This window comes from Asparagus officinalis, chromosome 4, assembly GCF_001876935.1.
Source record: "Asparagus officinalis chromosome 4, Aspof.V1, whole genome shotgun sequence".
NCBI classification, from domain to species: Eukaryota; Viridiplantae; Streptophyta; class Magnoliopsida; order Asparagales; family Asparagaceae; genus Asparagus; species Asparagus officinalis.
In genome coordinates, this window is record NC_033797.1 from 33,598,459 (window position 1) to 33,625,289 (window position 26,831).

The 26,831-nt window shown below is 41.7% G+C and overlaps 3 protein-coding genes across 3 annotated transcripts; 1 reads left to right on the top strand and 2 right to left on the bottom strand.

The window, feature by feature from the left end:
- On the top strand, positions 10,772 to 11,638 carry LOC109838480 (uncharacterized mitochondrial protein AtMg00810-like). The gene is made up of 2 exons (XM_020406921.1): positions 10,772 to 11,412; positions 11,491 to 11,638. Exons 1-2 carry the CDS (start codon positions 10,772 to 10,774, stop codon positions 11,636 to 11,638), a joined length of 789 nt encoding a protein of 262 aa, XP_020262510.1.
- LOC109838481 (G-type lectin S-receptor-like serine/threonine-protein kinase At2g19130) lies at positions 11,063 to 15,013 on the bottom strand. Its single transcript, XM_020406922.1, has 2 exons — positions 14,220 to 15,013; positions 11,063 to 14,150 (listed from the first exon to the last, which is right to left on the bottom strand). The coding sequence occupies exons 1-2, from the start codon at positions 14,505 to 14,507 to the stop codon at positions 12,060 to 12,062; spliced, it is 2,379 nt and encodes a 792-aa protein (XP_020262511.1). The 5' UTR covers positions 14,508 to 15,013; the 3' UTR covers positions 11,063 to 12,059.
- LOC109838482 (G-type lectin S-receptor-like serine/threonine-protein kinase At2g19130) lies at positions 24,008 to 26,395 on the bottom strand. The gene has a single exon (XM_020406924.1). The coding sequence runs from the start codon at positions 26,348 to 26,350 to the stop codon at positions 24,008 to 24,010; it is 2,343 nt and encodes a 780-aa protein (XP_020262513.1). The 5' UTR covers positions 26,351 to 26,395.

Below are 26,831 nucleotides of genomic sequence, written 5' to 3' on the forward strand. Positions count from 1 at the left end.
ACTACTACTACTGCACTGCCTATTTGACTACTATCTATCTACTATTGTTGCGCAAAAATGACTACTACTTCGATATCAGATATTTCCTCTTCAACTACTCCTGTTGTTGCTGGAGAGACCTCTGCGCCTAAGGTAGTCTTGGGGACTACAATCAAATTGAATGGTACAAACTATCTGCTATGGGCGCAAGCTATCCGCATCTTCATTGGCGTTCAGAGCAAACTCCCACATCTTCTGGCATCTCCACCACCCAACTCAGATCCCACCTACACTACATGACTATCATTTGATTATTGTGTTATGACTTGGCTTCTCAACAATATGGAAGCACAGATCAGTAGCAGCGTTATGTTTTTAACCACTGCGAAGGAGATGTGGGACAGCCTGAAGATTATGTACGGGAATGAGAAGAATGTTTCCCGTGTATTTGAGATTTATGAGCGACTATTACGCTCAAACAGGGAAATAGGTCAGTTCTGGAGTTCTTTGGTGAGTTGAAGGGACTGATAGACGAACTAGATATACATCAGCCTGCAGTAGCTGATGCAACGACGTTGTTGGGGTATCGCCGCGATCTGGCAGTGTCCAAGTTTCTTTCTGGATTGCACCCTAAACACACACATTTATTGGTTTCTTCGTATATATATATATATATATAGTTATATATACATAAGTTTTGGTTTCTATGCATATATATAGTTTTATATATATACATACATAGTTTTGAGTTTTTCATGTTTATAAATATGAAATCACATGTTTCATATTTACTATTGTGTTTTGGTATTTATTGCATAGAATATGCAATTTTGTGAAAATATTGTATTCTTAGTTTTTGGACTTAACAATAATCATATACATATTTTATTAAGTCTATATAATCATTGTGCAAAATTTCAAAACATGGTTTAGCCTAAATGTTTAAATTCACATGTTTACATTTTCGTGTTTTGGACTATTTTGCAAAATGATGATTTTTCACAAATGGGAAATGCAATTTGGAAAATTCTTTTTGTAACATGTTTGTTTTCATGATTATATACATTTCCCAAAGTTTCATATTTTTTGGAGTTCATTTGTTATTTTTAACAATTTTCCAAAAATCAAAAATCTGTTTAAACCTGTTTTTCTGCTGTGTCAGATTTCGGTCGACCGCACCGGTCGACCGATCATTTGATCTTTTATCACTGGGCGACAGAGAGTTGGTCGGTCGACCGGTCCGGTCGACCGAAAGCTCCATCGGTCGACCGCACCGGTCGACCGACGATTGTCCAGAGCTGGCTCTCGTGCTTTTGCGCTCCATCGGTCGACCGACTGAATTTCCGGTCGACCGACAATAGATCCGTTGGCTTCCAACGGTTATTTTTCTGAGTTGTTTTCTAGGGCTGTTTTTGTCATTTTGCTTGGGGGTTTTGTTGAGATCTTGAGTAGGTATAAATACCGCATTGCTGATCTCTTTTTATATATCTAAGAGAGTTTTAAAAACCAATCCAAGAAGTTTTTAAACAAGTTTTAAAACAAGGGTTTAAAGTGTGTTTAAGGGTTTGTTTTGTTTGTGAAGAAGTTTTCACAAGTGGAGGAGATCATCTTCTTGTTTGGGCTTCAATCTCCATCTCTCCATCTTGTCATCTATTGGAGAAGTTTTCTAAACTCTATCTAGCTTTATATTTGCTTAGTTATTTGATTATCATTCTTTAAAGCTAGTTTTTTATATTGAGTTTAGATTTGATTATATTATCTCATTGTTACACACACCCACTTGAGCTTATTGTATTTGCATACATAGTATATTAGGGTTGTGAGAGATTGCAACATTGAGTTGTGCTTAATTGTGTTCTCATCTTTTGTAGAGAACAAATTTATATTTGTTACATTGTGAGTGGTGTAAGGTTTTCGGTGAGCTAGAAAACCGAGTGTGTTGTGAAGTTTTCGGTGAACTAGAAAACCGAGTGTGAGGAGTGAACGTTGTTCGGTGAGCGTTGAAAACCGACACTGTGAGGTGTAAACGTTATTCGGGTGAACGTAGAAAACCCGGTTGTGATAGTGGATTTCTCCCCGGGAGTGGGGAGCGGAGACGTAGGACGGAAGGTCCGAACTCCGTGATCATATCGTGTGTTTGAGTTTGTCATTGACGCATTTGTTTTTACATTTATCTTATATCGCCAATTGTGCATTGCTCATTTATTTTATCTACTATCTTGTTTAGATTGTTTACTCCTTGTGTTAGTTTACATATCCTTGCATATATCATATTGTATATCTCTTTGGTAGGATATATCATCTTCATATCCTTGCATATATCATATTGTATATCTCTTTGGTAGGATATATCATCTTGTGTTAGTTTATATATCCTTGCTCATATATATATTTCATCAGTGTTAGTTTATATATCCTTGCTCATATATATATTTCATCATATAGGATATATCTCATTGTTCATATTGGTTATCCTAGCTTATATAGTTGTTAAATTTCATACTTGCTAGGATAACTTATTAATTAGTTTTAATTGGCATATAATCGGATTAGATTAGCATAAGACCCTAATCACCCCCCTCTAAGGTCTAACATATTTGCACTCAAACAGGGAAATAGGTTAGTTCCGGAGTTCTTTGGTGAGTTGAGGGGACTGATAGACGAACTAGATATGCATCAGCCTGCAGTAGCTGATGCAGCGACGTTGTTGGGGTATCGCCGCGATCTGGCAGTGTCCAAATTTCTTTCTGGATTGCACCCTAATTTACAGTCCCAGGTGCGGGGACAAATATTAGTGTAGGCGTCAAAAAATACTGAAAGATATCCAAATACAGCTCAAGAGGAAATCATCCAAAAAGTCAAAAGAACACAAGTATAGACTGTCTCGTCGTGCGGGACAGCCTTTGCTGTCTCGCCGTGCGGGACAGCCTTTGCTGTCTCGCCATGCGGGACAGCCTTTTCTGTCTCGCACGCGACACAGTGTTTACTGTCTCGCCCGCGAGACAGCCTTCAAAAGATCAAAAACTGTTTTGTAACCGCCGACACGTGGCCACCAACTGTTCAAGAACGTGGGAAACGTCGTGGGCGAGAATCACGTTGATAACTGTCAAAATAACGGAGTTGTAAAACGTGGGAAGGCAGTTACAAGAAAACTGCTAAACTCACGACCAATCACTCATGTCTCTGCTAAACTCACGATGGAGGAATGGACTATTGTCAAGAGGGCTCGTTCGACCCTCAAAGAAAGTATACAAAAATGTCGTGCAAACGTTGCTCATGCGCGTACTCTCTTACAACAAAGACGAGAAAGGAAGAAAGAAATGGTGGCCAAAGAACCGTCAAAACTCTGCAAAGTTTGGATTCCAAAGTCTGGAGTTAGACAAATCAGCATTCGGAGCCCGTTAAGACTCCACACCCGCAAGGTGGTGGTTCTAAACATGTGACTCCTAAAATAACATTGGATCGCTCAAAGGCAACAATAAATTATCCTGAGAATGCCAACAAGGTTTCATACCCCCAGAAGAAGACGCATTCACCAAAAGACATCGTCATACCTGGGAGGCCATGCCAACAGGCGATACGATTTTTTGGCAATCATACTGATGAATCGTATTATCAAGTTGGGGGTGTGAATAAATTTCGAAAGAGAATTATTCGAGAGATAAGCTCTCATTGTTCCTGTACGCGACTTATAAGAGCAGCATTGTCGGAATATAGTTACACAAAACGAGAAGCCGTCCTACGAAGAGTCTCGGTATTCTACAGTCTTTTCACCGAAATGTCAAAGCCTAAGCCGAGACATTTCCGCAAGAGAAGATCAGTTGTCCAATATGACGAGTTCCCTGAAGTCACCATCAACATGATTGATAAAAGAAAGTCTAAGCGGCACTCAAGTGACTCAAATCCCGACTTTTCCCCGAGAGGAAAAGTCAATCCAAGAATTGCTCAAAGGATGTCTCGACTCCAATTAGGAGCCATCAAACGCAGGGATTACAAGAGAATGCATGAAGGAATATCCTCAGAGGATGAACTTTCAGACACTTGTTCAGCCATTGCTTCTGATGATACAATGTCTAGCACGGGGCAAACCAGAGAAGTGCTCACAATCACCCCTGATCAGTTTGCTCAAATGCTTCAAGAAGCTCTAACCAAACAACGTGAAGAAATTAGAGCTGAGATGAAGACAGAGATGGAGTTGGCTATCCAACAAATGAAGGAATTGCTAACTCAACGGTCTCAACCTCCTGAGTCCAGTCAGCGAGCTGAATCCAGCCGCCACACTCAGAATGTTGTGGATGACAGTGATCCAGAAGTGGATGAAGTCATTATGGCTGATACACCTCCCAATGACAATAACACTGAGGGTGGTTTAACAGATCCTCCCAATAACGATATTGGGGGTGGTTCAATTGCACTTGCTAATAACACTGGGGGTGGCCTAATCATTTCTGCTCAACATCATTCAAAGAGAGATGAAGATGAGGACAAGAAAATGCAAGACCTTGAAAACAAAGTCAATGCTTTGATGTCCGCTCAGGAAGTAAAAAAAACGGGTATTCCGTGTCCCTATCCAAGAGAATAGGATTCAATACCGTACCCGACAAAGTTCAATCTGATTAACTTCACACCATTTGATGGGAAGAGCTCGCCTACTCAGCACTTGATTTATTTCAAGTCTCATTTGGGCATGATCTCTGGAAATGAGGCTTTAATGGTCCGGTCATTCGTTGGCACCCTTCGTGGGCCCGCCTTCGATTGGTACCGACGGCTCAAGCTAGGGAGCATCAATTGCTGGGATGACATGGAAAGTTTGTTCCTCAGCAATTTCTTCGATGATGACACCGAAGTGTCAATCGGAATCCTTTTGGATGAGAAGCAAAAAGACGGAGAGTCGGTCGATAATTTTGTCAAGCGCTTTCGTAACAAAGCAATGAATTGCAGAGATCCTGTTACAGAGGAGTTCATCCTGCAAACATGCCATAATAATCTCTCAATCGATGTCTTGGAAGCTCTGGGGGTCGTACCATCCAAAACTTGGAAAGATTTAAAAGTGCGCGGTGAACAAGCTGAACACTTTCTTAAAAGAAAGAAAGCTGAGAGAAGCCGACCGACGACATCTGCAATCGCGGGGAACGCGACTCTCGATCCAAGGTTTCAAAAGGAGTATTCTTTCGAAGATGATGAAGCTCCAGCCATATTGAAATACCTCCTCACCAATGACAAAATTGAGCTACCACCTATCAAAGATCAGGAGGGAGCTAAGAGGATTTCGGATCCAAACTACTGTGCGTACCACAGAAGGGTTCTTCATCCCACCGAGATTTGTTTTGGACTAAAAAATAAAATTCAAGCCTTAATTGACTCTGGCGTCATAACGGCGAAACAATCCAAGTAAAGACGACTCTTACTCCATTTGGTACACGAGTATAAACTGTTTCCCCTGACTCCGATGAGTATACGAGTATAAACTGCTTCTTCACGTACTCCATTGGATACACGAGTATAAACTGTTTTCCCTCACTCCAAAGAGTATACGAGTATAAACTGCTCCTCGATATTCCAATAGGTATATAAGTCTAAAACTGTTTCCTACTCTTGACGGGAAGTTTCTGGAGAATTTTTACATGTAATATTCTTAAGGATAACCCGGTCATGTAACTCAACATGATGTTAGACCCAGTTTCGCGAAGAAAGCTGGGGGTGGATGGTTCATGTAACGAAAGTTCCCGAAAGAATGCTATTTTCTTAGTGATAACCCGATCATTACAAACAAAGTGATAAACACTACATCCCCACGGTGATTTTCGAATACTCTTTTGCTGAGATGAGATTCGATCACTTCGTTGGATCAATCTTCCCTCACAAAATTCTCACATGGTCAAACCTTTAAACAGTTAGGATCAAAGCCAAAATCCCCTCTCGATTCCTTCCATGAACGAGAGGTCCACAAATTGAACGATCAAATCTTTAAATAGTTAGGATCGTCTCAAAACTCCCACTTGGTCAAACCTTACTACAGTTAGGACCAAAGCCAAAATCCCCTCTCGATTCCTTCCATGAACGAGAGGTCTATAAATTGAACGATCAAACCTTTAAACAGTTAGGATCGTCTCAAAACTCCCACTTGGTCAAACTTTTAAACAGTTAGGACCAAAGTCAAAATCCCCTCTCGATTCGTGCTATGAACGAGAGGTCCACAAATTGAACGAGCAAACATTTAAACAGTTAGGATCGTCTCAAAACTCCCACTTGGTCAAACCTTTAAACAGTTAGGACCAAAGCCAAAATCCCCTCTCGATTCTTTCCATGAACGAGAGGTCCACAAATTGAACGATCAAACCTTTAAACAATTAGGATCGTCTCAAAACTCCCACTTAGTCAAACCTTACTACAGTTAAGACCACAAAGCCAAAGTCTCTTCTCGATTCATTCCACGAACGAGAGGTCCACTTTCAGTTGAATAATCAAACCTTATGACAGTTAGGATTATTCAAACACGTCCAGATTCTCTAAGTGGAGATCCCACTTTGAGTTTCCTTTACATCAGGAGATAGAATATAAAATTCTTCCTCTCCGATTTCGGGTTTATCTCTACCAACAAACAAGAGATCAGGAGATAGAATATAAAATTCTTCCTCTCCGATTTTCGGGTTCATCTCTACCAACAAAAAAGAGACCAGGAGATAGAATATAAAATTCTTCCTCTCCATCATTGGGTTCATCTCTACCAACAAAAAAGAGACCATGTTACTCCAATAGGTACACGAGTCTAAACTGTTTCTCTACCCTCAACAGGAAGTTTCTGGAGAATATTACTCAGAATATTCTTAAGAATAACCTGATTACCTCCTAACGAGTATATGAGGTTAAACTATTTCCCGAACACTCCAATAAAGTATATGAGTATAAACTATTTCTCCATTCTTCAATAGCAGTTCTAATTCAAGACTTCGATAACGGCCACGCGATAAGCGCAGCACCGGAGGAATTCTAGCTATTTTACAAAGCACTGAATAGGCTAAAAGATGAAGAAGTCAAAAGTTGAAGCCATTTATGGGTCCTTCCGTACGATCTACTCAATCAAGCATTGAAGGGATTGCAGATAAGATCTATCTTATCCAAAGTATCCCAGACTCCTCTATAAAAGAATGAGTCTGGAATACTTTAGAGGGGGTATCTGTAGGCATTAAAAAATGCTGAGAGATATCCGAATACAGATCAAAAAGGCAGAAGAACACAAGTATGGGCTGTCTCGCACGCGAGACAGTCTTTGCTGTCTCGCCATGCGAGACAGCCTTTTCTGTCTCGCACGCGAGACAGTGTTTACTGTCTCGCCCGCGAGACAGCCTTCAAAAGATCAGAAACTGTTTTGTAACCGCCGACACGTGGCCACCAACTGTTCAAGAACGTGGGAAACATCGTGGGTGAGAATCACGTTGATAACTGCCAAAATAACGGAGTTGTAAAACGTGGGAAGGCAGTTACAAGAAAACTGCTGGGTGGTTGAGGATTTCCGAGACAGCATTTACTGTCTCGGAACCCGAGACAATGTTTATTGTCTCGGAACCCGAGACAGTCTTTGTTGTCTCGACCGCCGAGACAGCAAACACTATCTCGGAAGTGGTTATTCGTCCAGGGGTTATAAATACCCCCCTATGATCATTTGTTTAGGGGGCGGATCATTTTTGAGCACTTTAGAGCAGAGAGAGCAGAGTTCCTGAGCTTCTGGCAATCCCTTGAGATTCGAGCTTTGACTTGATCTCAAGAAGAACGACTATCTTACTTTGATAAGATCTCGTTTTAAATTCTCACTTCGATAAACGAAGGAAGAATCATTAAACCCCTCACGATTCAATCAGAATCTGTGATTTGGTGGTCCACGAGTCAAAGCGCTCCCGGCACAGGCAAAGATCCCACGCAAGCAGGGATCCAAACAACGATCATGCGTTTGTTTCTAAAAAGTTATAATTTTTATTTTGTTGTGTAAAATAAGTCTTATAAAAAGGCTACCTCTTTTGAATTTATTGTAATCGACCGAAGATATAATGAATTCCACAGCGAAACCAACTTTTGACGAAAACAATTAGGTGGAGATACGATTCCTTCACTGACTGCTACATTCTTCAGGGTCATGCAGGTCTCTACTGGTATTACTTCTGCTATTACTACACTGTCTCCACCTACAATGGATCAGTCTGCCATGTTCCCTAGTCGAGGCAGAGGCCGTAGTCGTGGACGTGGCCGTGATTCATGAGGAAGACGTAGCTCCTTTGGTGGGAGACAAGGTGAATCTGATAAGAGCTCACGACAGTGTGGTCACTGTGGGAGAACCAATCATATTTCTGAGAAGTGCTGGGAGAAGTTTGGTCGTCCTCAGTGGGCCCAGGTAGCTGATACCGAGTCGACTCACTCATCTATTTCTGTTACTACTTCTGGTGGTCCAGCTGTTACTGCTCCTACTGTTCAGATTTCTCAGGCAGATTATGAGAGGTTACGCCAGCTAGAACTCTCTCAGAACATTCATTCTGCTACTCATGCATCCTCCTCAGGTATGGATGTTTTCATAGCTTCTTCTCACAAACCCTGGGTACTAGATTCTGGAGCCTCATCTTATATGACAGGTATAAAGGATCACTTTGTATCTTTACATCTTTCTGATAAGCTTCCCTCTATCCGCATTACTGATAGTACTCTTTCTCTAGTTCGTGGTAATGGAGTAGTTCATGCTACTTCCTCTTTAAAACTAACTGATGTGTTATATGTTCCCAAATTCCCTGTTAGCCTATTATCCATTAGCAAGTTTACAAAACAAAATAACTGTAAAGTCACCTTCTTTCCATCTTATTGTGTTTTTCAGGACCTAGCAACTGGGATGACGATTGGTTCAGGTCATGAGAGAGGAGGTATGTACTATTTGGACGACAGTGTGCCAAAGGCTAGTCTTGTTGCATCACAGTCTGACTCTACTTTATTGTGGCACTGGCGTCTGGGTCATCCTTCACTACAAATTCTTAGATCGGTAGTTTCTGTTCAACCATCTATTTCCTCTTTAGGTTGTGAGTCGTGTGAACTAGGTAAGCACCATCGTACTACTTTTCAGAGTCGAGTCGATAAACGCAGTAGCTTTGCTTTTGAGTTGGTTTATTCTGATGTCTGGGGTCCTTATCGTGTTCCTTCTGTGCAAGGTTATCGATATTTCATTATATTTGTTGATGATTTCTCTCGCATGATGTGGCTTTATTTGTTAAAAGAGAGATCAGAGGTCTCGCGTGTTATTGAACACTTTTATAATGAAATAAAAACTCAGTTCTCTACTTCTGTTCGTATTCGTCGTACTGATAATGCTTTGGAATATATGAAAAGTGATGTTTCAAAATTTTGTGCTCTTAATGGCATTATTCGTCAAACTTCTTGCTCTCACACTTCACAACAAAATGGAGTTGCTGAGAGGAAGCATAGACATATTCTAGATGTTGCTAGAACATTGATGATACATATGAATGTTCCAAAGTATTTGTGGTCTGATGTTGTTCTCACTGCCATTTTTTGATTAATCGCATGCCTTCCTCTGTCCTTGATGGTTTAATACCATTCAATTGTCTTTATCCTGATAAAAAACATTTTTTTGTAATTCCCCGTGCCTTTGGTTCTACGTGTTTTGTTCAGGATTTAACAGCTGGTTTGGATAAGTTGTCTTCTAGATCCATCAAATGTGTTTTTGTCGGATATTCTCGTACTAAAAAAGGGTATAGGTGTTATCATCCGTCCACCAAAAAATATTTTGTCTGCTGATGTTACCTTTTTTGAGTCTGTCCCATATTTTTCGTCTGGTTCCACTACTGCTGACTGTCCACCGGTACCACTACCTTCTTCTGCTCCTACTACTATTCCATTACCTGCTCTTGTCGCTCCTGCACCGAAGCCTCTACTGACATACTCTCGCCGCCCAAAGGTACACGGTCTATCTCATATTGAGACCTCTATTTCTTCTGACTTGGATATCCCTATTGCTCTTCGAAAAGGTAAACGGTCTTGCCCGAAATATCCTATCTCTCTTTTTGTCTCTTATGACCGTCTCACCCCATCTTTTCGTCTGTTTGCTTTGTCCTTGTCCACTATATCTATACCCAGGTCACATGAGGAAGCTATGATAGTACCAGCTTGGAAGCAGGCTATGGATGAGGAAATGAATGCACTGCTTTCTAGAGGGACTTGGGACTTGGTCTCTCTTCCTACTGGTGCGACTGTGATTGGTTACAAATGGGTGTATACCTTGAAATATCGCCCCGATGGGTCTGTTGACCGTTATAAAGCTCGCCTGGTTGCTAAAGGTTATACCCAGACATATGGTGTCGACTATTTTGAAACATTTTATCCCGTTGCTCATCTCAACTCCATCAGAATTCTTTTCTCTCTGGCTGTTAATATGGATTGGGCGATGCACCAACTAGATGTGAAGAATGTTTTCCTTTATGGTGATTTGGACGATGAAGTTTATATGGAGCAAACTCCTGGGTTTGTTGCTCAGGGGGAGAATATTATCTGCAGGCTGAGAAAGGCCATATATGGATTAAAGCAAAGTCCTCGAGCTTAGTTTGATAAGTTCAGCAAGGTTATTTCTAGTGTTGGTTTCCAACGCTGTCAGTCTGATCACTCTGTCTTTCTTCGACGCACAACAACTGGTTTGGTTATTTTAGCCGTATATGTTGATGATATTTTGCTGACGGGAAGTGACTCTGTTGCTTTAGCTGAGACTAAGGAATATCTAAACCGTTATTTTGTCACTAAGGACATGGGAAAGCCAAAGTATTTTCTTAGGATTGAAGTTGCATATCAAAAGCATGGCCTATTGTTGTCCCAAAGGAAGTATGTGCTAGATTTACTAGAAGAAGCAGGTCTCTTGGAATGCAAACATGCAAGCACTCCAATGGAGGCAAATATTGATTTGTGGCGTGATGATACCTCTCTACTAGATGATGCTGGACGATACAGAAGACTAATTGGGAAGCTAATATATTTGATAGTTACCAGACCTGATATTACCTTTGCAGTAGGTGTACTTAGCAGGTTTATGCACAAACATAGAGAGGTTCATTGGATAACAGCTCTGAAGATTTTGGCATATGTCAAGAGTTGTCCCGGCAAGGGATTGCTATATAAGAAGCATGATCATACTCACATTTCGGCTTTCTCTGATGCTGGCTACGCAGGAGACATGGGAGATCGAAAGTCTATCTCAGGATTCTGTACTTATGTTGGAGGTAATCTTGTGACTTGGAGAAGCAAGAAACAAGATGTAGTATCACGATCTAGTGCAGAGGCCGAATATAGAGCCATGGCACACACCGCTTGTGAGATGATTTGGCTACGAAAGTTTATGACAGAGTTTGGTTTTGTTCAGCCTGGACCCATGCCAATGCATTGTGATAACCAGTCTGCCATTTATATTGCACAGAATCATGTGTTTCATGAGAGGACAAAACATATTGAAGTTGACTGCAATTTTGTCAGAGATGCTTGGGAGAAGAAAATAGTATCTCTCATATTCACTCCGTCCTCACAACAACTTGCTGATATTCTTACCAAGGCTACATCTTCAAAGGTGTTCTCTACTATATGTGACAAACTGGGCATGATAGATATATATGCTCCAGCTTGAGGGGGGAGTGTTAAATTAAGTATTGGGTATTGGGTTAATAGGCCGTTACCCATTAACCTTAACCCTATTTGTATGGCTATATATATCTCTATTATTATCTCAATAAACAATAATTAGGGTTTTCTCTATTCTCTGCAATAAGTAATTAGAATTCGACCATGGAGCAAGAACCAAGAGAAGACTCATTCAAAATATTTATATAGTTATAACCTACAAATCATTTCCTAAAGAAGAAAACAACCATACGCAATTCTGCCTTTCCTTGTCTGCACCTTAATTCGGATATAGGGCATATTGGAGGCTGCTTAAAAATATAAAATCAACATATATTTCTAATTTCCAACTACTAACATGAAAAATATGATATCTACCTTAGCACTAATGAGACCCTTTTCAACGCAAGAAAGCACATCTCAAGTGACTACTCATAGTAACTGACCATGGAAACCTCCTCAGCAAGACGTTGAAGGATTTTAGGAAACGGAGGCATCTTCAGATCTAAAACCCCTTCCAAGATTTTGACAACTTCAGCCATCGATGGCCTATCAGCCTCAAACTCTTGAATGCACCAGCACGCAACTCTACATACTCTATTCAGCTCCAACGCATCAGCAGAACCATTCAAAACCTCATCTAGCAGGCTAAGAACTTCCCCTGTGATGACTTTCCTGGCAGCCTGAACGGGAAAATACCTGATGCTTCCTTCTTCAGCCAATTTTGAATTTCTTCTACCAGATACTATCTCAAATAGCATCATACCATAGCTATAGACATCAGCTTTAGGTGTTATTGGTAGCCCTTCGATCCATTCTGGTGCTAGATAGCCTATGGTTCCCCTCATTGTTGTTAGTACTCGGCTAAAATCATGGCCAAGGAGCTTTGCCATGCCAAAATCAGATAACCTCGGACAAAACTCAGATTCTAAGAGTATGTTCTCTGGCTTTATATCACAGTGGATAATGCATTCTCTACACTCTTCATGGAGATACGCTAATCCCCTCGCAGTTCCTAGTATGATCTGGTATCTTGTCTTCCAATCTAAAGTCGTGGATTGTTTTCGAAAGAGGTGGTTGTCTAGAGACCCCTTTGGCATGTAATCATACACCAGCATCCTTTCGGTTCCTTCACAGCAGAAGCCACGAAGACGGACTAGATTAACATGCTGAATTCTTCCCAACGTTCCCAACTCATTTCGGAACTCCTTCTCTCCTTGTCGAACCCCTTCAAGTCTTTTCACAGCTACAAAATCTGAATCAGATAGAAGTCCTTTGAAGACCAAACCAAAACCTCCACCGCCAAGCTTTTCAGTGAAATTCTTCGTTATGCGCTGCAAGTCACTGTAACTATATGAAACCAAAGGACCCTCGGGGGATTTTGATGCTCCATGCCTTTTTCTGACGAATATCAAGGTCAACGCAATAATAGCTGACAATACTATTGCTATTGCTGCACTTACAGCAATCCTTCTGATTGATTTCATTTCACCGGTTTTCTTTGGCAGGTCAGAAGCTGCAAGCCTCAGGTAAAGAGTATCGGCCCTATTGTCACCTTCAGAAAGACTTTGAAGATTTCGAATGTCTCCCCTCCAAATTGAACACTCACTCTCATAAGCGTAAGCAGTACATGAGCAATTCTTCAAACAAACCAATTCACATTCTTCAGCACCTTTTCCTCCCAGCTGCTGTTTTGAGTCTGCAGGTAAATGCACATTGGGTATTGGCAGAAACCCATCTTTTTCTCCGGAAGTCGAGTTCTTGTAACCGCACTTCAACTGGGTGTTCCTCTTGCACCCTGAACTCCAGCCATCAAGCTCCCAATCTCTAACAGAAGTTGGTGTGAAACCAAGTGGACAGGTGCAAGGGGGTTTCCTCGATTGATCACAAATACCGTAGGCTCCACAAACAGAATACACGTCACAAGGAGAGACTGGCTGCACCGAGATCAGCTCCCAACCTTTAGCATCATCAAACCACATCCACTGCTGAATTTGACCAGAAGAGTGCATCACGCTGCGTGCCAAATTTCGCTCATCAGTGAGATTTGAAGTGAAATACCTGCGCTTATCATCATCGACAAACTTATAAGTGTAACTATGGTCCGCCCTCATTCCAGGGATTGAGCTGAAGGTTTCTCCATTCCAGATGCCAGTATTCCAATAACTCCTGGAATTGTTCCACAAGAAAATAAACTGGTTGAGGCCAGTGGGGTCTATAGTATCCATAAAAGGCCCTGGAGCTGGGTCCTCAGTGTTTTTCCATGGAGTAATAACATTGTACTCGCCGGTGATTTTATTCATTCCGATCCATCCATGAGGTACCCTGGTGTCAGTTATGTGGTCGAAGCTTTGCCAGAGTATAGCAGATGAGTTTGTTTGATCTCTCAGAACGAAATTCCCGGTATCAAGAAGTATTGCGACGTTAATGTTGGTGGATGATGATAAATATGAACTTGAGTTGGATGACCAAACTGGGAGTTTGGAGTTGTATAGGATCAGATTGCCATCTTTGGTTACCTTCAGCTTGGAAGTTGCCGGGTCAGGTACTGGAGCTGCCCTATTTGCTGTCCAGATGGTTTTGGTTACCTTCAGCTTGGAAGTTGCCGGGTCAGGTACTGGAGCTGCCCTATTTGCTGTCCAGATGGTTACTTCAGGCGATCTTCTGTACCAGATGCCAATGTAGTAGTTGTTGGATTTGCCTGGGGTGAAGAAGCCAAGTTCGAAGACGCCTCCTTTGGAGACTATGGTTTGGTTTCCAGAGATGGATTGGCCTTGGGAGATTGTATCAGTTGCAGAGGAGAGCATTATTATTGCATTCAGTGAGATTAGAAGAAAATGGAGAATTAGTGAGAAAGAGGGGGATTTGGTGAACATTTTAGGAGAAGAATGCCACAGTGATACCCTGAAGGTAGCTAGGTTTGCATGCAACGAGATACATATAATGCATGTAAAAAAAAGTTTGACTTGAAATCAGAGTCTCTGGTTGGTGTACGTTGACAGTTTATCAGAGACCTCAGATTTTCCTCCTCCTCTGCTCTCAGGCTTGTGGATATCAAAATAGTTGGAAAATTCATGATTGCAGTATGCACATCTTGAAGTCATCTCCATAAGGGAACTTTACGCTGGCAGTGATAATGTTTGACTTAGTAATACAAGGAGCCAGAACTTCATTTTCTTTACCTAGCATTAGAGTTGTGCACCGGTTGAGAGCTTTGCCAGCTAAAAGTCGATATGACTGGTTGAAAAGATCTTTGCCGTCAAGAGCGAGAGGAGTGGGTTACAAGTCGTAGCAAGTCTTTGTATAGCATCATCAAAATGACATAAATTGACTCCTGCCGTAATGCCTGCGGCATTGGAGATTTTTTTTACCACATACTAAATATGAGGTCTTAAAACTCAAGAATCTTTCCTTTCTTTGCTAAATTTCTCAGAAATCATACTTCTGTTGGAAACGGCGAAAAATTGTTGAAAAAGACGTGGAACAGGAAAAACTCTGGTCGGTCGACTGATGCATTAGGAAAAACTCTGGTCGGTCGACTGATATAATGCATCAGTCGACCGATAACGTGCACACTGCACGAACTGAAAAACGTCGCACTGGATAGTCGACCGATGAAGGCTTATCGGTCGACCGATGAAGGCTTATCGGTCGACCGATGAAGACCTACCGGTCGACTGATATCTTCCTATCAGCCGATCGATAGCGGGCTGAACGGGTAAACCGTTTCCCAGTCTATTTTGGTTTAGGGTATTATATATTTAGAAGTGCGTACGAGTTTTTATAGAGAGTGGTTATCAGAGAAAAGAGAGTTGTTTGAGCACTTTGAGAGGGAGATTCTTTGAGGGTGAGCGAGATATGGTTGGTTAGGGTTATTGTGATTGTTTGAGAGTTGTAACCCATTGTATTTCTCCTCCATATAGTGAAATCTCCCCATCCTCTCCCCGTGAACGTAGGCAACTTGCCGAACCACGTATACCTCTGTGTTTGTGATTGATTTGGTTGTTCTATTGTGGATTGTGCTCGTTGTGTTCTTCGTTCGTTGCTTACCGACTTGTTGTGAATTGAGTCCGCTTCCGCTGGACGCAACAACTTCGACATTTTCTTTTGTAGGTAAAATATAGTGACTGATTTGTTCATGCTGATACCCAATATATTCAAGTTTTTTACGCTCCCGATTTCAAATGGTATTGGCCGTGACAGTGAATTGGATGCCAAACTTAAAAGATACGGAAAGTCCGAATATGTAGAATATTTCTTTGGGTATATTACCCGTAAGTTTGTTAGATCCAAGATTTAGATATATTAGGTTCTGGCACTTCCCAAGACTTACTGGTATATTTCCGCTTAGGGCTCGTTTGTTTGCACGAAAGTAATTATGAAGTAGCTGAAGTAAAAGAAGTAAATGCTACTTCTGTTATTTCCAAGCAAAAAAAACATGTTTGGTTCTTTAAAAAACTTACTTCCATTACTTTCTTAAATGCTTATGTGGCGCTTACGTGTCATCCTTACTTCCAAAATAGTTTTCCAATCCTTAATACTCAGAAGTAGCTCGGAAGTAGTTGAAATACATATTAATTAGGAAATAAATAACTTTGTTTATTAATATTTCCTTTATCGGTTACTTCTAACAGATTTTCATTGATAAAATTACTTCCTAGTAATATTTCCAAATGTTATCCAAACAAAAAAAGTAAATGAAGAAGAATAAGTTCTACTTCCATTACTTCTAAAAAATATACGAAACAAACAAAAAAAGTGCTATTTCCACTACTTCCTACTTTATAGTTTTGAAAGTTACTTCTATAACATATTTCTTATTTCTAATACTTCCATTATCCAAACGGGGCCTTAGTTCATTGGAATCTAGATAAAGTTTATTCAATTGAGTAAGGTTGCTGATGCTAGATGGTATCTCTCCAGATAGCCTGTTATTGCCCAAAGCCAATAGATTCAACTTCCGAAGCATCCCAATGCTTGAAGGATTAGAGCCATAAAGCTAGTTTCCATCCATATTAAGTACCATAAGGTTTACGAGGTTTCCGATGTCAGAAGATATTTTTCCAGAGATGTAGTTATTATCCATATCAAGATGCTGAAGATTGGTGGAAAGGTTGGCGACGGAATTCAGTAGCATGCCACTAAAATACTTCAAGCAGAGGAATAGCTTGGCCTATGTTAGGTGGAAGTGAGCCAGATAGGTGATAGTTAAATGACATAGATAGCTGGGAAAGAGGAGAGAGATTCCACAGTGAAGATGGTATAGAATCGGCGAGAAATTTGGATCAGAACAGGTTTGAAGGCACATGAGTCGTTTTGGGTGCTGCGCGGTCGACCGCGGCGCAAGGCCGGTCGACCGTGATCGTGCATGGACCCAGGATGTGATCCTGGACATGGCGCGGTCGACCACCACGGTCGACCGCGAGACCCTGTAGGCGATTTGTGGCTCTGTCGTTTGATCGCGGTCGACCGCGGGCTTTTGGCGGTCGACCGCCAAGCGGGTCAGGCCCAGTTTGAGGTTCCTGTTCAGTTTGGGTTTGGTGTTTGCTATAAATACCAACATACGAATTAGGGTTTCTTTGGCTTTGATTGGAGATTGGTTGGGGATATTTGGAGCACAGAAAAAGGAGAGTTTTTCTGAGCAATTGTTTGAGGGTTTTGTTTGGAGAGATTAAGAGCTTGTTGGTAAGATTAGTTTGTTCCTTCAAGTGATTTGTAATCTCAGTTTGTACTCTTTCTTTCCCCGTGGACGTAGGCAATTTGTTAAACCACATAAAACTATTGTGTTTGGATTTGTGCCATTGTTTTGATTTTTTGGCCTTTATCTCGACGTTTGTTTGATTTGGTTCTCGAAGCACGCCTGTTTGGTTGTCCCGCTTCCGCGCCGCGCACAACAATTGGTATCAGAGCTCCAGATTACAGATCTAGGGTTTTGTCTTGGTTGGAGGAGTAGATCGATTTGGGAAGCTCGTCTAGGGTTTCAGTTGGTGAGAAATGTGGGATCTTTTTGGTAAAGCTTCTTTTTTTTTTCTTAGTTTTGGATCTATTCTTCGTTTGTTTCCGCATTGGTTTGTTGGCGCTTGGGCTATTTGGAGGAGTAGATCGCTTTGGAGGCTCTTCGAGGGCTTCGTTTGGAGATAAAAGGTGAGATTTTTCCTATTTGTGGATCTCGTTGCCGTCGTGCGGGGTGAGATCGCTTTGGAGACTCTTGTTAGGGTTTCAATTGGAGGTAAAATTCTCTCCTTTATCAGTTTGGATCTATTTTTCATTTGTTGGTGCTTTGAGATAATTGGCCGAGATAGAAGGATTTGAGGTTGGGTTATTTGTTTGTTGATACGGTGCATTGGATTATTGAGAAGTGCCCTTGACCTGCATATTGAAGTCCTTTGAGCACGTTGGTATGAGCAAGGAGACCGAGGTGGAGTTTGTCACTTCTATTTGATGATTGAGGGGTCTTCTATTTGGTGTTCATTTAGGTATTCGGGGGCCTTCCAAGGAGGCATCATTAGAAGGTAATTGGTATTTTGGTTTTCTTTGTTGGGGATTGTACTAGGCATTTGTGGGTTGCAACCAAGACCCGTTGGTTTTGAAGTCCTAGTAGCCAACAACAGTTGAAGAAGTATATTGGCAGTAAGGTGAAGGTGCTTCATTCTGGTTGTAGAGAGGTACAAGAGGGACCTACTGTATTTGTGCTGAGCTCATGGCAATTTGAGACACTTCATTGGAGAGGAAACTTTGAGGCGATGTGATGAGATGACAGATTTGGGGAGCTGTTCCTTTCTGGAGGAGGATAGGCATTTGATGTCTAGCATTGACATTGGTGTGCGGGCTACGACATGTTTGGACCGTCTCATGTATAGGTTGTCGACTGCTGTATGTAGAGATATGGGATCTGGTGGAGCTGCTTCAGATTTTGGGTTGCGTCAGATGTTTGGCTACCCAGCATTTGGTCACATCAAGGATGTGAGATTTAATCTGATTGCACGTTTGGGATTCGGAGGCTCATTTGATTATCGTTTGGGAGCTTCTGATTTCGTTCTGAGCAGGTATGTCTGTAGGCTGTCTAAAAATCACTACAGATAGCTTATTCCCATCAAACACCGATGATGGAAGTTACAATCTGACGACTTCCAAAAGGCTACAATTTGAAGACTTTCACGTAGAAGGTTACAATCTGACGACCTTCACAACAACTAATGAAAGCTCTAATTCAACAGCCTTCACAATTAACATCGGGAGTTATAATCTGATGACTCTCATATTTGCAAGGAGCCAAGACGAAGGTTACAAGGTGACGATCTTTGCAACGCTCTAGCGAAAGAGACTACAAATTGACGGTCTCTTCATATTAAAACGCAGATATCTCTTAAACCGTAAGGAATTTGGCAAAACTGACAGAGCAAACCGAACCCTATGGGGTCGGTTTGGTCGGCTCCGTCTCGTTGAGATAGCCGATTTTCATATATAATTCGTCCCATTCCGACTTACGGTTTGAAAGTTATGACCTGTTCTTCGCAGCAAGTTATGTTCTAAAGTCCGTCTGTGAGACTGCACTTCGCCTGAACATTGGACTTAGCATGAAGTTCGCCGAGCCCACCTAAGGCTCACCTCTGCATCCAAGATTCAAAACGCAGAGGTCATGCCCGCGTTCTAAACTCAAAACGCAGAGGTCGTGATCTCATTTGAGATTCAAAACGCAGAGGTCGTGGCTGCGTTCCAGATTCAAAACGCAGAGGTCGTGGCTGCGTTGAGATTCAAAACGCAGAGGTCGTGGCTGCGTTCCAGATTCAAAACGCAGAGGTCGTGGCTGCGTTCCAGATTCAAAACACAGAAGTCGTGGCTGCGTTCCAAACTCAAAACGCAGAGGTCGTGGCTGCGTTCCAAACTCGAAACGCAGAGGCCGTGGCTACATTCCAGAGTCCATGCAGAACCCACCTCTGCGTTTCCCAAACACAAAACGCACACGGACTGTGCGTTCTCCAGCAGACATTCAACTCTGCAACGCAGAGTTAAAACACGAAACGCACACAGACTGTGCGTTCTTCAAATACTCAATCCTGCGTCTCAAACTCAAGACACAGAGTTTGGATTCAACACACAAGCGGCCTGTGCGTCCCTAATTTCCAGAACGCATGCGGCCTCTACGTTTCAAATCTCTAGCAGAGATTTAACTCTGCGCCTCAAGCCTTAGGCGCAGAGTTAAGGTCCAGAACGCCAAGTTAGGCATTTGACTTGTTCAAACACAAGTTGAACGGCTTGACAACCGTTTATCCCACGATTTGAGGGATTTCCGCCCCCACTTAGGAGCAGATTAAGGGGGTAGTTACCACCCTTAATCCCCTATAAATACCAGAAACTCAATTGAGTTAAGGGATCGGCTTTTTGCATCAAAAACAGATCGCAAAAGGAGAGATCGGCAACCTCTTGAGCAGATCATCTTCGGATCTTGGGGATTTCTTGGATCTGGATATCAAAAAAGGGGGGTCTTCGCTCAATCCCTAGAGCATTCCTTGGAGCTTTCATCCCTGGCTTATTAACTGATTTTCGGTTCAAATCAACTCTGTTACAGAGTTTAAACTCGTTCTGAGTTTCTAAACTCGATCTGAGTTATCAACTCATCCAGAGTTTCAAACTTGCTTTGCAAGTCCTCCACAACGTCAAATCGTGAGGAGAAGACCACGTTTTAGTGAATCAAGACGTTCGGATCGTCAACGGAGAGCAAACTCGACGCGAGCATTCGAGGGAGGCACTCCATCGCCACCGTGAAGAACCCAGAATTAAACAAAGGGGAGAATCAAATTCATTCTCCTCTCTTTTGTAATCGGAATCCAAATTATAACTGAGATTAAAGGAATACAAAGTCAATTTTCCTTCATTTCTTTTACTTCAAAATTTTTCACAAACAATGTCACTTTTGACTTTCGACAGGTGGAGAGTGTTGATCAGATCGTTTGGATATCGCAGCGGGTGGAGGGTGATGCTACTCCACATTGGGTGGATATTATTCCACATACTCCAGGTCATTCTGCATTATTTGGGACTTCAGCTGAGGTGACACAGTGTGTGAGGCATTTGATTTCGGATGCAGATGACGTGTTGGTTGATTTGAGTGCAGCTGATAGGCATAGTTTAGACATGGTTATTGGTTCATCTCAGGTGTAGATGTTTGGATTATTTCAGTTTGGAACCATTGGAGGTGCTATCAGCCGTAGACTTGATCGTGATGTTGGAGAAGAGTTGCGAACTCTTCTAGTGGATTGAGGCCTTTGGAGGCCGTTTGGGTGAACTACGTGAAGGCTTGATTTCTTGGGCAAGAGGATACGTAGGCAGTCAGTTTTGATGCAACCGATTTGGTGAGTAGACATCGACGTTTGGGTGAGTGTTCGCACTCCCATTTGGGTCTCGACTTGTGTGGATGGAGTCCGTTGTCATGAGTCTGTTGCCATGGCGTACTGGATGCAACAAGTGAGACATTTGGCTTGGTTGGTGTCGGCTCAGTTTTGGAAGAAACTTCGCCGAGGTGGAGAATTATAGAATCGGCGAGAAATTTGGATCAGAACAAGTTTGGAGGCGCATGAGTCGTTTTGGGTGCTACGCGGTCGACCGCGGCGCAAGGCCGGTCGACCGTGATCGTGCACGGACCTAGGATGTGATCCTGGACTTGGCACGGTCAACCGTAACAGTCGACCGCGAGACCCTGTAGGCGATTTGTGGCTCTGTCGTTTGATCGCGGTCGACCGCGGGCTTTTGGCGGTCGACCGCCAAGCGGGTCAGGCCCAGTTTGAGGTTCCTGTTCAGTTTGGGTTTGGTATTTGCTATAAATACCAACATACGAATTAGGGTTTTTTTGGCTTTGATTGGAGATTGGTTGGGGATATTTGGAGCACAGAAAAAAGGAGAGTTTTTCTGAGCAATTGTTTGAGGGTTTTTTTTGGAGAGATTAAGAGTTTGTTGGTAAGATTAGTTTGTTCTTTCGAGTGATTTGTAATATCAGTTTGTACTCTTTCTCTATTAGTGAAAACCCCATCTCCTTTCTTGCCCCGTGGACGTAGGCAATTTGCCGAACCACGTAAAACTATTGTATTTGGATTTATGCCGTTGTTTTGATTTGTTTGGCTTTTATCTTGACGTTTGTTTGATTTGGTTCTCGAAGCACGCCCGTTTGGTTGTCCCGCTTCCGCGCCGCGCACAACAGATGGTACTACTTCGGACGGGTTGTTACCAAACAGATCAAGTGTTCTTAGTTCAGAAAGCCTGCCGATTGAATGCGGTTATGCTTCCTGATAATTGGTTATTAGCAAGTACAAGGTTAGTAAGAGAAAGGAGATTGCCTATGCTCGGTGGAATGCTGCCAGTGAGTTCGTTATTGTACAAGTAAAGTACAGTTAGACGGGTGAGGTTAGCTATGCTAGATGGGATGCTTGGCAAAATTTGGGTAAGCCGCCTACAACATGCTCGATGATATTACTCACTCAAACGTTATTCTGATAATTTCGATATCATTCTCTTTGGTATTTTTTGCATTAAATTTACCTTTAAGACCTTTAATCTAATCTTAGGTTTGCCAACTGATTTTGTAGATTAGGTTGTTTGTGATCCTAATTTTTGACGTTACTTGTCGTGTTGAGAATTATGTTAGTTGATATACATTGTTAGTCTATAATTTCATAATATATAGTTTATTTGGTAAAGTAGCTCTTGATATGTTGTTTTTTAATACGGTTTTTATTCTTAAGTAAATTCTGCTAATAGAAGCTCCATCATCTTGTAAGCAATCAGAATAAACAAGTTTTTGTGCCTAACGAGTGACTAAGTGCTGTCCTTGACGTAACAAAGCGAGGTAGAGACTGTCAAGGACTAATTATTAAAAATTAACACCAGAGACATCATCATGAAGCCATTATTAATCCAGATCGATAAGATACATAGGAATAAACAGGACACAGACAAATGTCAGCCATTGGCATTTCATAGAAAAGAGTAGCGTTTGATGCTATTAGAAGTTAAGTGCTAGCTTGCACGTAAGTCCACAGATTTGAAAAGCAAAGTTTACATGGTGTCAATGGCTATCGTCATCAAGCTACCAGTCACTTGGAGACTTCACTAAACTGCAGAACTTAAGCGGAAGAAACTAGCAATGAACAAAACAATGTTTTGCGAAATTTTAGAACCATATAGGTGTTTCATCTTTGAAATAACCACAAATCTTGGGAATTTCCAACAACAATTTGAGGAGTGAAACCCCAGCTGTTTGGCTAGGTCATATTAGATTAAACGTGGTAATGACCTTTGGGGCCTAGGTCAGGTGGTAAATGTTGAGGAGCGCTGGAGGGGGTTGTGAAAAGTCCTAGTATTAGTTCAAATTTACATCCTTTGTTTAAAACAAGTGCTTGAAAGCAAGGAAAGTACTTGGTTTTTGTTATTACAGCATCATTGATACTTTCGATCTATTTAATTACCCTTAGGCTTTCCAGCAGTGGAAACCATTACTAGACGACTATGATTCTAAGCTACAGTTGTGAGCTATGTAAATTACTTGAGAAGAAATAATGTGCTTGGTATTTGGTAATAGAGCTGTAATTGTACGTACATGTAAAGAACTAAAACGTGACAATGAAGAAAAATTTAAGCCTCACGCAAGTAAATATCCGAAGAGGGAAAGCAATGGATGCTGAATAAATCTATTTTAGCATAGTTTGACGTATCATACTTCAGCCTAAAATTTTCCATTGAGGTTGTTCATTGAAATACAAAGTTTTTGTTTGATGGTTACATGCTAAATGCTATCACATGTACCTTAGCTGCATAAAGACTGAAATTGATATTTAGAATTTGGATCCTTCAAGGCTAATAGTGAGTTCTACTTATAGGAACATAAGATGAGAGGAAAAGGAGAAGCACATCATCCCAATAGAAATATAAGTAATTAGAATTCGACCATGGAGCAAGAACCAAGAGAAGACTCATTCAAAATATTTATATAGTTATAACCAACAAATCATTTCCTAAAGAAGAAAACAACCATACGCAATTCTGCCTTTCCTTGTCTGCACCTTAATTCAGATATAGGTTTCCTAAAGAAGAAAACAACCATACGCAATTCTGCCTTTCCTTGTCTGCACCTTAATTCAGATATAGGGCATATTGGAGGCTGCTTAAAAACATAAACTCAACATATATTTCTAATTTCCAACTACTAACATGAAAAATAGATATCTACCTTAGCACTAATGAGACCCTTTTCAACGCAAGAAAGCATATCTCAAGTGACTACTCATAGTAACTGACCGTGGAAACCTCCTCAGCAAGACGTTGAAGAATTGTAGGAAACGGAGGCATCTTCAGATCTAAAACCCCTTCCAAGATTTTGACAACTTCAGCCATCGATGGCCGTAGGAAACGGAGGCATCTTCAGATCTAAAACCCCTTCCAAGATTTTGACAACTTCAGCCATCGATGGCCTATCAGCCTCAAACTCTTGAATGCACCAGCACGCAACTCTACATACTCTATTCAGCTCCAACGCATCAGCAGAACCATTCAAATCCTCATCTAGCAGGCTAAGAACTTCCCCTGTGATGACTTTCCTGGCAGCTTGAACGGGAAAATACCTGATGTTCCCTTCTTCAGCCAATTTTGAATTTCTTCTACCAGATACTATCTCAAATAGCATCATACCATAGCTATAGACATCAGCTTTAGGTGTTATTGGTAGCCCTTCGATCCATTCTGGTGCTAGATAGCCTATGGTTCCCCTCATTGTTGTTAGTACTCGGCTAAAATCATGGCCAAGGAGCTTTGCCATGCCAAAATCTGATAACCTCGGACAAAACTCAGATTCTAAGAGTATGTTCTCAGGCTTTATATCACAGTGGATAATGCATTCTCTACACTCTTCATGGAGATACGCTAATCCCCTCGCAGTTCCTAGTATGATCTGGTATCTTGTCTTCCAATCTAAAGTCGTGGATTGTTTTCGAAAGAGGTGGTTGTCTAGAGACCCTTTTGGCATGTAATCATAGACCAGCATCTTTTTGGTTCCTTCACAGCAGAAGCCACGAAGACGGACTAGATTAACATGCTGAATTCTTCCCAACGTTCCCAACTCATTTCGGAACTCCTTCTCTCCTTGTCGAACCCCTTCAAGTCTTTTCACAGCTACAAAATCTGAATCAGATAGAAGTCCTTTGAAGACCAAACCAAAACCTCCACCGCCAAGCTTTTCAGTGAACTTCTTCGTTATGCGCTGCAAGTCACTGTAACTATATGAAACCAAAGGACCCTCGGGGGATTTTGATGCTCCATGCCTTTTTCTGACGAATATCAAGGTCAATGCAATAATAGCTGACAATACTATTGCTATTGCTGCACTTACAGCAATCCTTCTTATTGATTTCATTTCACCAGTTTTCTTTGGCAGGTCAGAAGCTGCAAGCCTCAGGTAAAGAGTACCAGCCCTATTGTCACCTTCAGAAAGACTTTGAAGATTTCGAATGTCTCCGCTCCAAATTGAACACCCACGCTCATAAGCATAAGCAGTACATGAGCAACTCTTCAAACAAGCCAATTCACATTCTTCAGCACCTTTTCCTCCCAGCTGCTGTTTTGAGTCTGCAGGTAAATGCACACTGGGTATTGGCAGAAACCCATCTTTTTCTCCGGAAGTCGAATTCTTGTAACCGCACTTCAACTGGGTGTTCCTCTTGCACCCTGAACTCCAGCCATCAAACTCCCAATCTCTGACGGAAGTCGGTGTGAAACCATGTGGACAGGTGCAAGGGGGTTTACGCGATTGCTCACAAATACCATAGGCACCGCAAACAGAATACACATCACAAGGAGAAACTGGCTGCTCCCAAAACAGCTCCCAACCTTTAGCATCATCAAACCACATCCAGTACTGAATTTGACCAGAAGAGTGCATCACATTCCGTGCCAAATATCGCTCATCAGTGAGATTAAGAGTGAAATACTTGCGCTTATCATCATCGACAAACTTGGCAGTGTAAAGATGGTCCGCACCCATTCCAGTGATTGAGCTGAAGGTTTCTCCATTCCAGATTCCACTAGTCCAATAACTCTTCGAATTGTTCCACAAGAAAATAAACTGGTTAAGGCCACTGGGGTCTATAGTATCCATAAAAGGCCCTGGAGCTGGGTCCTCAGTGTTTTTCCATGAAGTAATAGCATTGTACTCACCAGTGACTTTATTCATTCCGATCCATCCATGAGGTACCCAGGTGTCAGTTATGTGATCGAAGCTTTGCCAGAGTATAGCAGATGAGTTTGTTTGATCTCTGAGAACAAAATTCCCGGTATCAAGGAGTATTGCGACGTTAATGTTGGTGGATGATGATAAATATGAACTTGAGTTGGATGACCAAACTCGGATTTTGGAGTTGTAGAGGATCAGATTGCCAGTCTTGGTTACCTTCAGCTTGGAAGTTGTCGGGTCGGGTACTGGAGCTGCCCTATTTGCTGTCCAGATGGTTACTTCAGGCGATATTTTGTACCAGATGCCAATGTAGTAGTTGTTGGATTTGCCTGGGGTGAAGAAGCCAAGTTCAAAGATGCCTCCTTTGGAGACTATGGTTTGGTTTCCAGATATGGATTGGCCTTGGAAGATTGTATCAGTTGCAGAGGAGAGCATTATTATTGCATTCAGTGAGATTAGAAGAAAATGGAGAATTAGTAAGAAAGAGGGGGATTTGGTGAACATTTTAGCAGAAGAATGCAACAGTGATATCGTGAAGGAAGGTTTGCATGCAAGGATATATATATAGAGTGTGTGCAAGTAGAAGTTTACTTGAAATCGAGGTCTCTGGTTGGTGTACATTGACAGTACATCATGAGCTATGCCTTACAAATTTCACACTGGGTGAAAGAGTCAAAAAGGTTTAATCCAGGGGCCTGTTTGCAATTACAATGAAACTACAGAGAATAAGCTGAAAACGATCTGTGTGAATTTATCCTTTGAAACACGTAGTATGCTTTATGCATTTTTGTGTTTCTTTCCTAAGTTGAGTTGAAATCAGGGTCTCTGGTTGGTGTACATTGACAGATGATCAGGGACCTCAGATTTTCCTCCTCCTCTGCTCTCTGGCTTGTGGATATCAAAATAGTTGGACAATTCCTGATTGCAGGATGCACATCTTGATGTCATCTCCATAAGGGATCTTTACGCTGGCAGTGATAATGTT

Coding starts and splice junctions, on each gene's coding strand:
- LOC109838480 (XM_020406921.1), top strand. CDS start 10,772: ATGGGAAAGCCAAAGTATTTTCTTAGGATTGAAGTTGCATATCAAAAG. Junction 11,413..11,490: donor CCAATGCATTGTGATAACCA/GTCTGCCATTTA, acceptor CAATTTTGTCAG/AGATGCTTGGGAGAAGAAAA.
- LOC109838482 (XM_020406924.1), bottom strand. CDS start 26,350: ATGTTCACCAAATCCCCCTCTTTCTTACTAATTCTCCATTTTCTTCTA.
- LOC109838481 (XM_020406922.1), bottom strand. CDS start 14,507: ATGTTCACCAAATCCCCCTCTTTCTCACTAATTCTCCATTTTCTTCTA. Junction 14,151..14,219: donor CGGCAACTTCCAAGCTGAAG/GTAACCAAAACC, acceptor TCCAAGCTGAAG/GTAACCAAAGATGGCAATCT.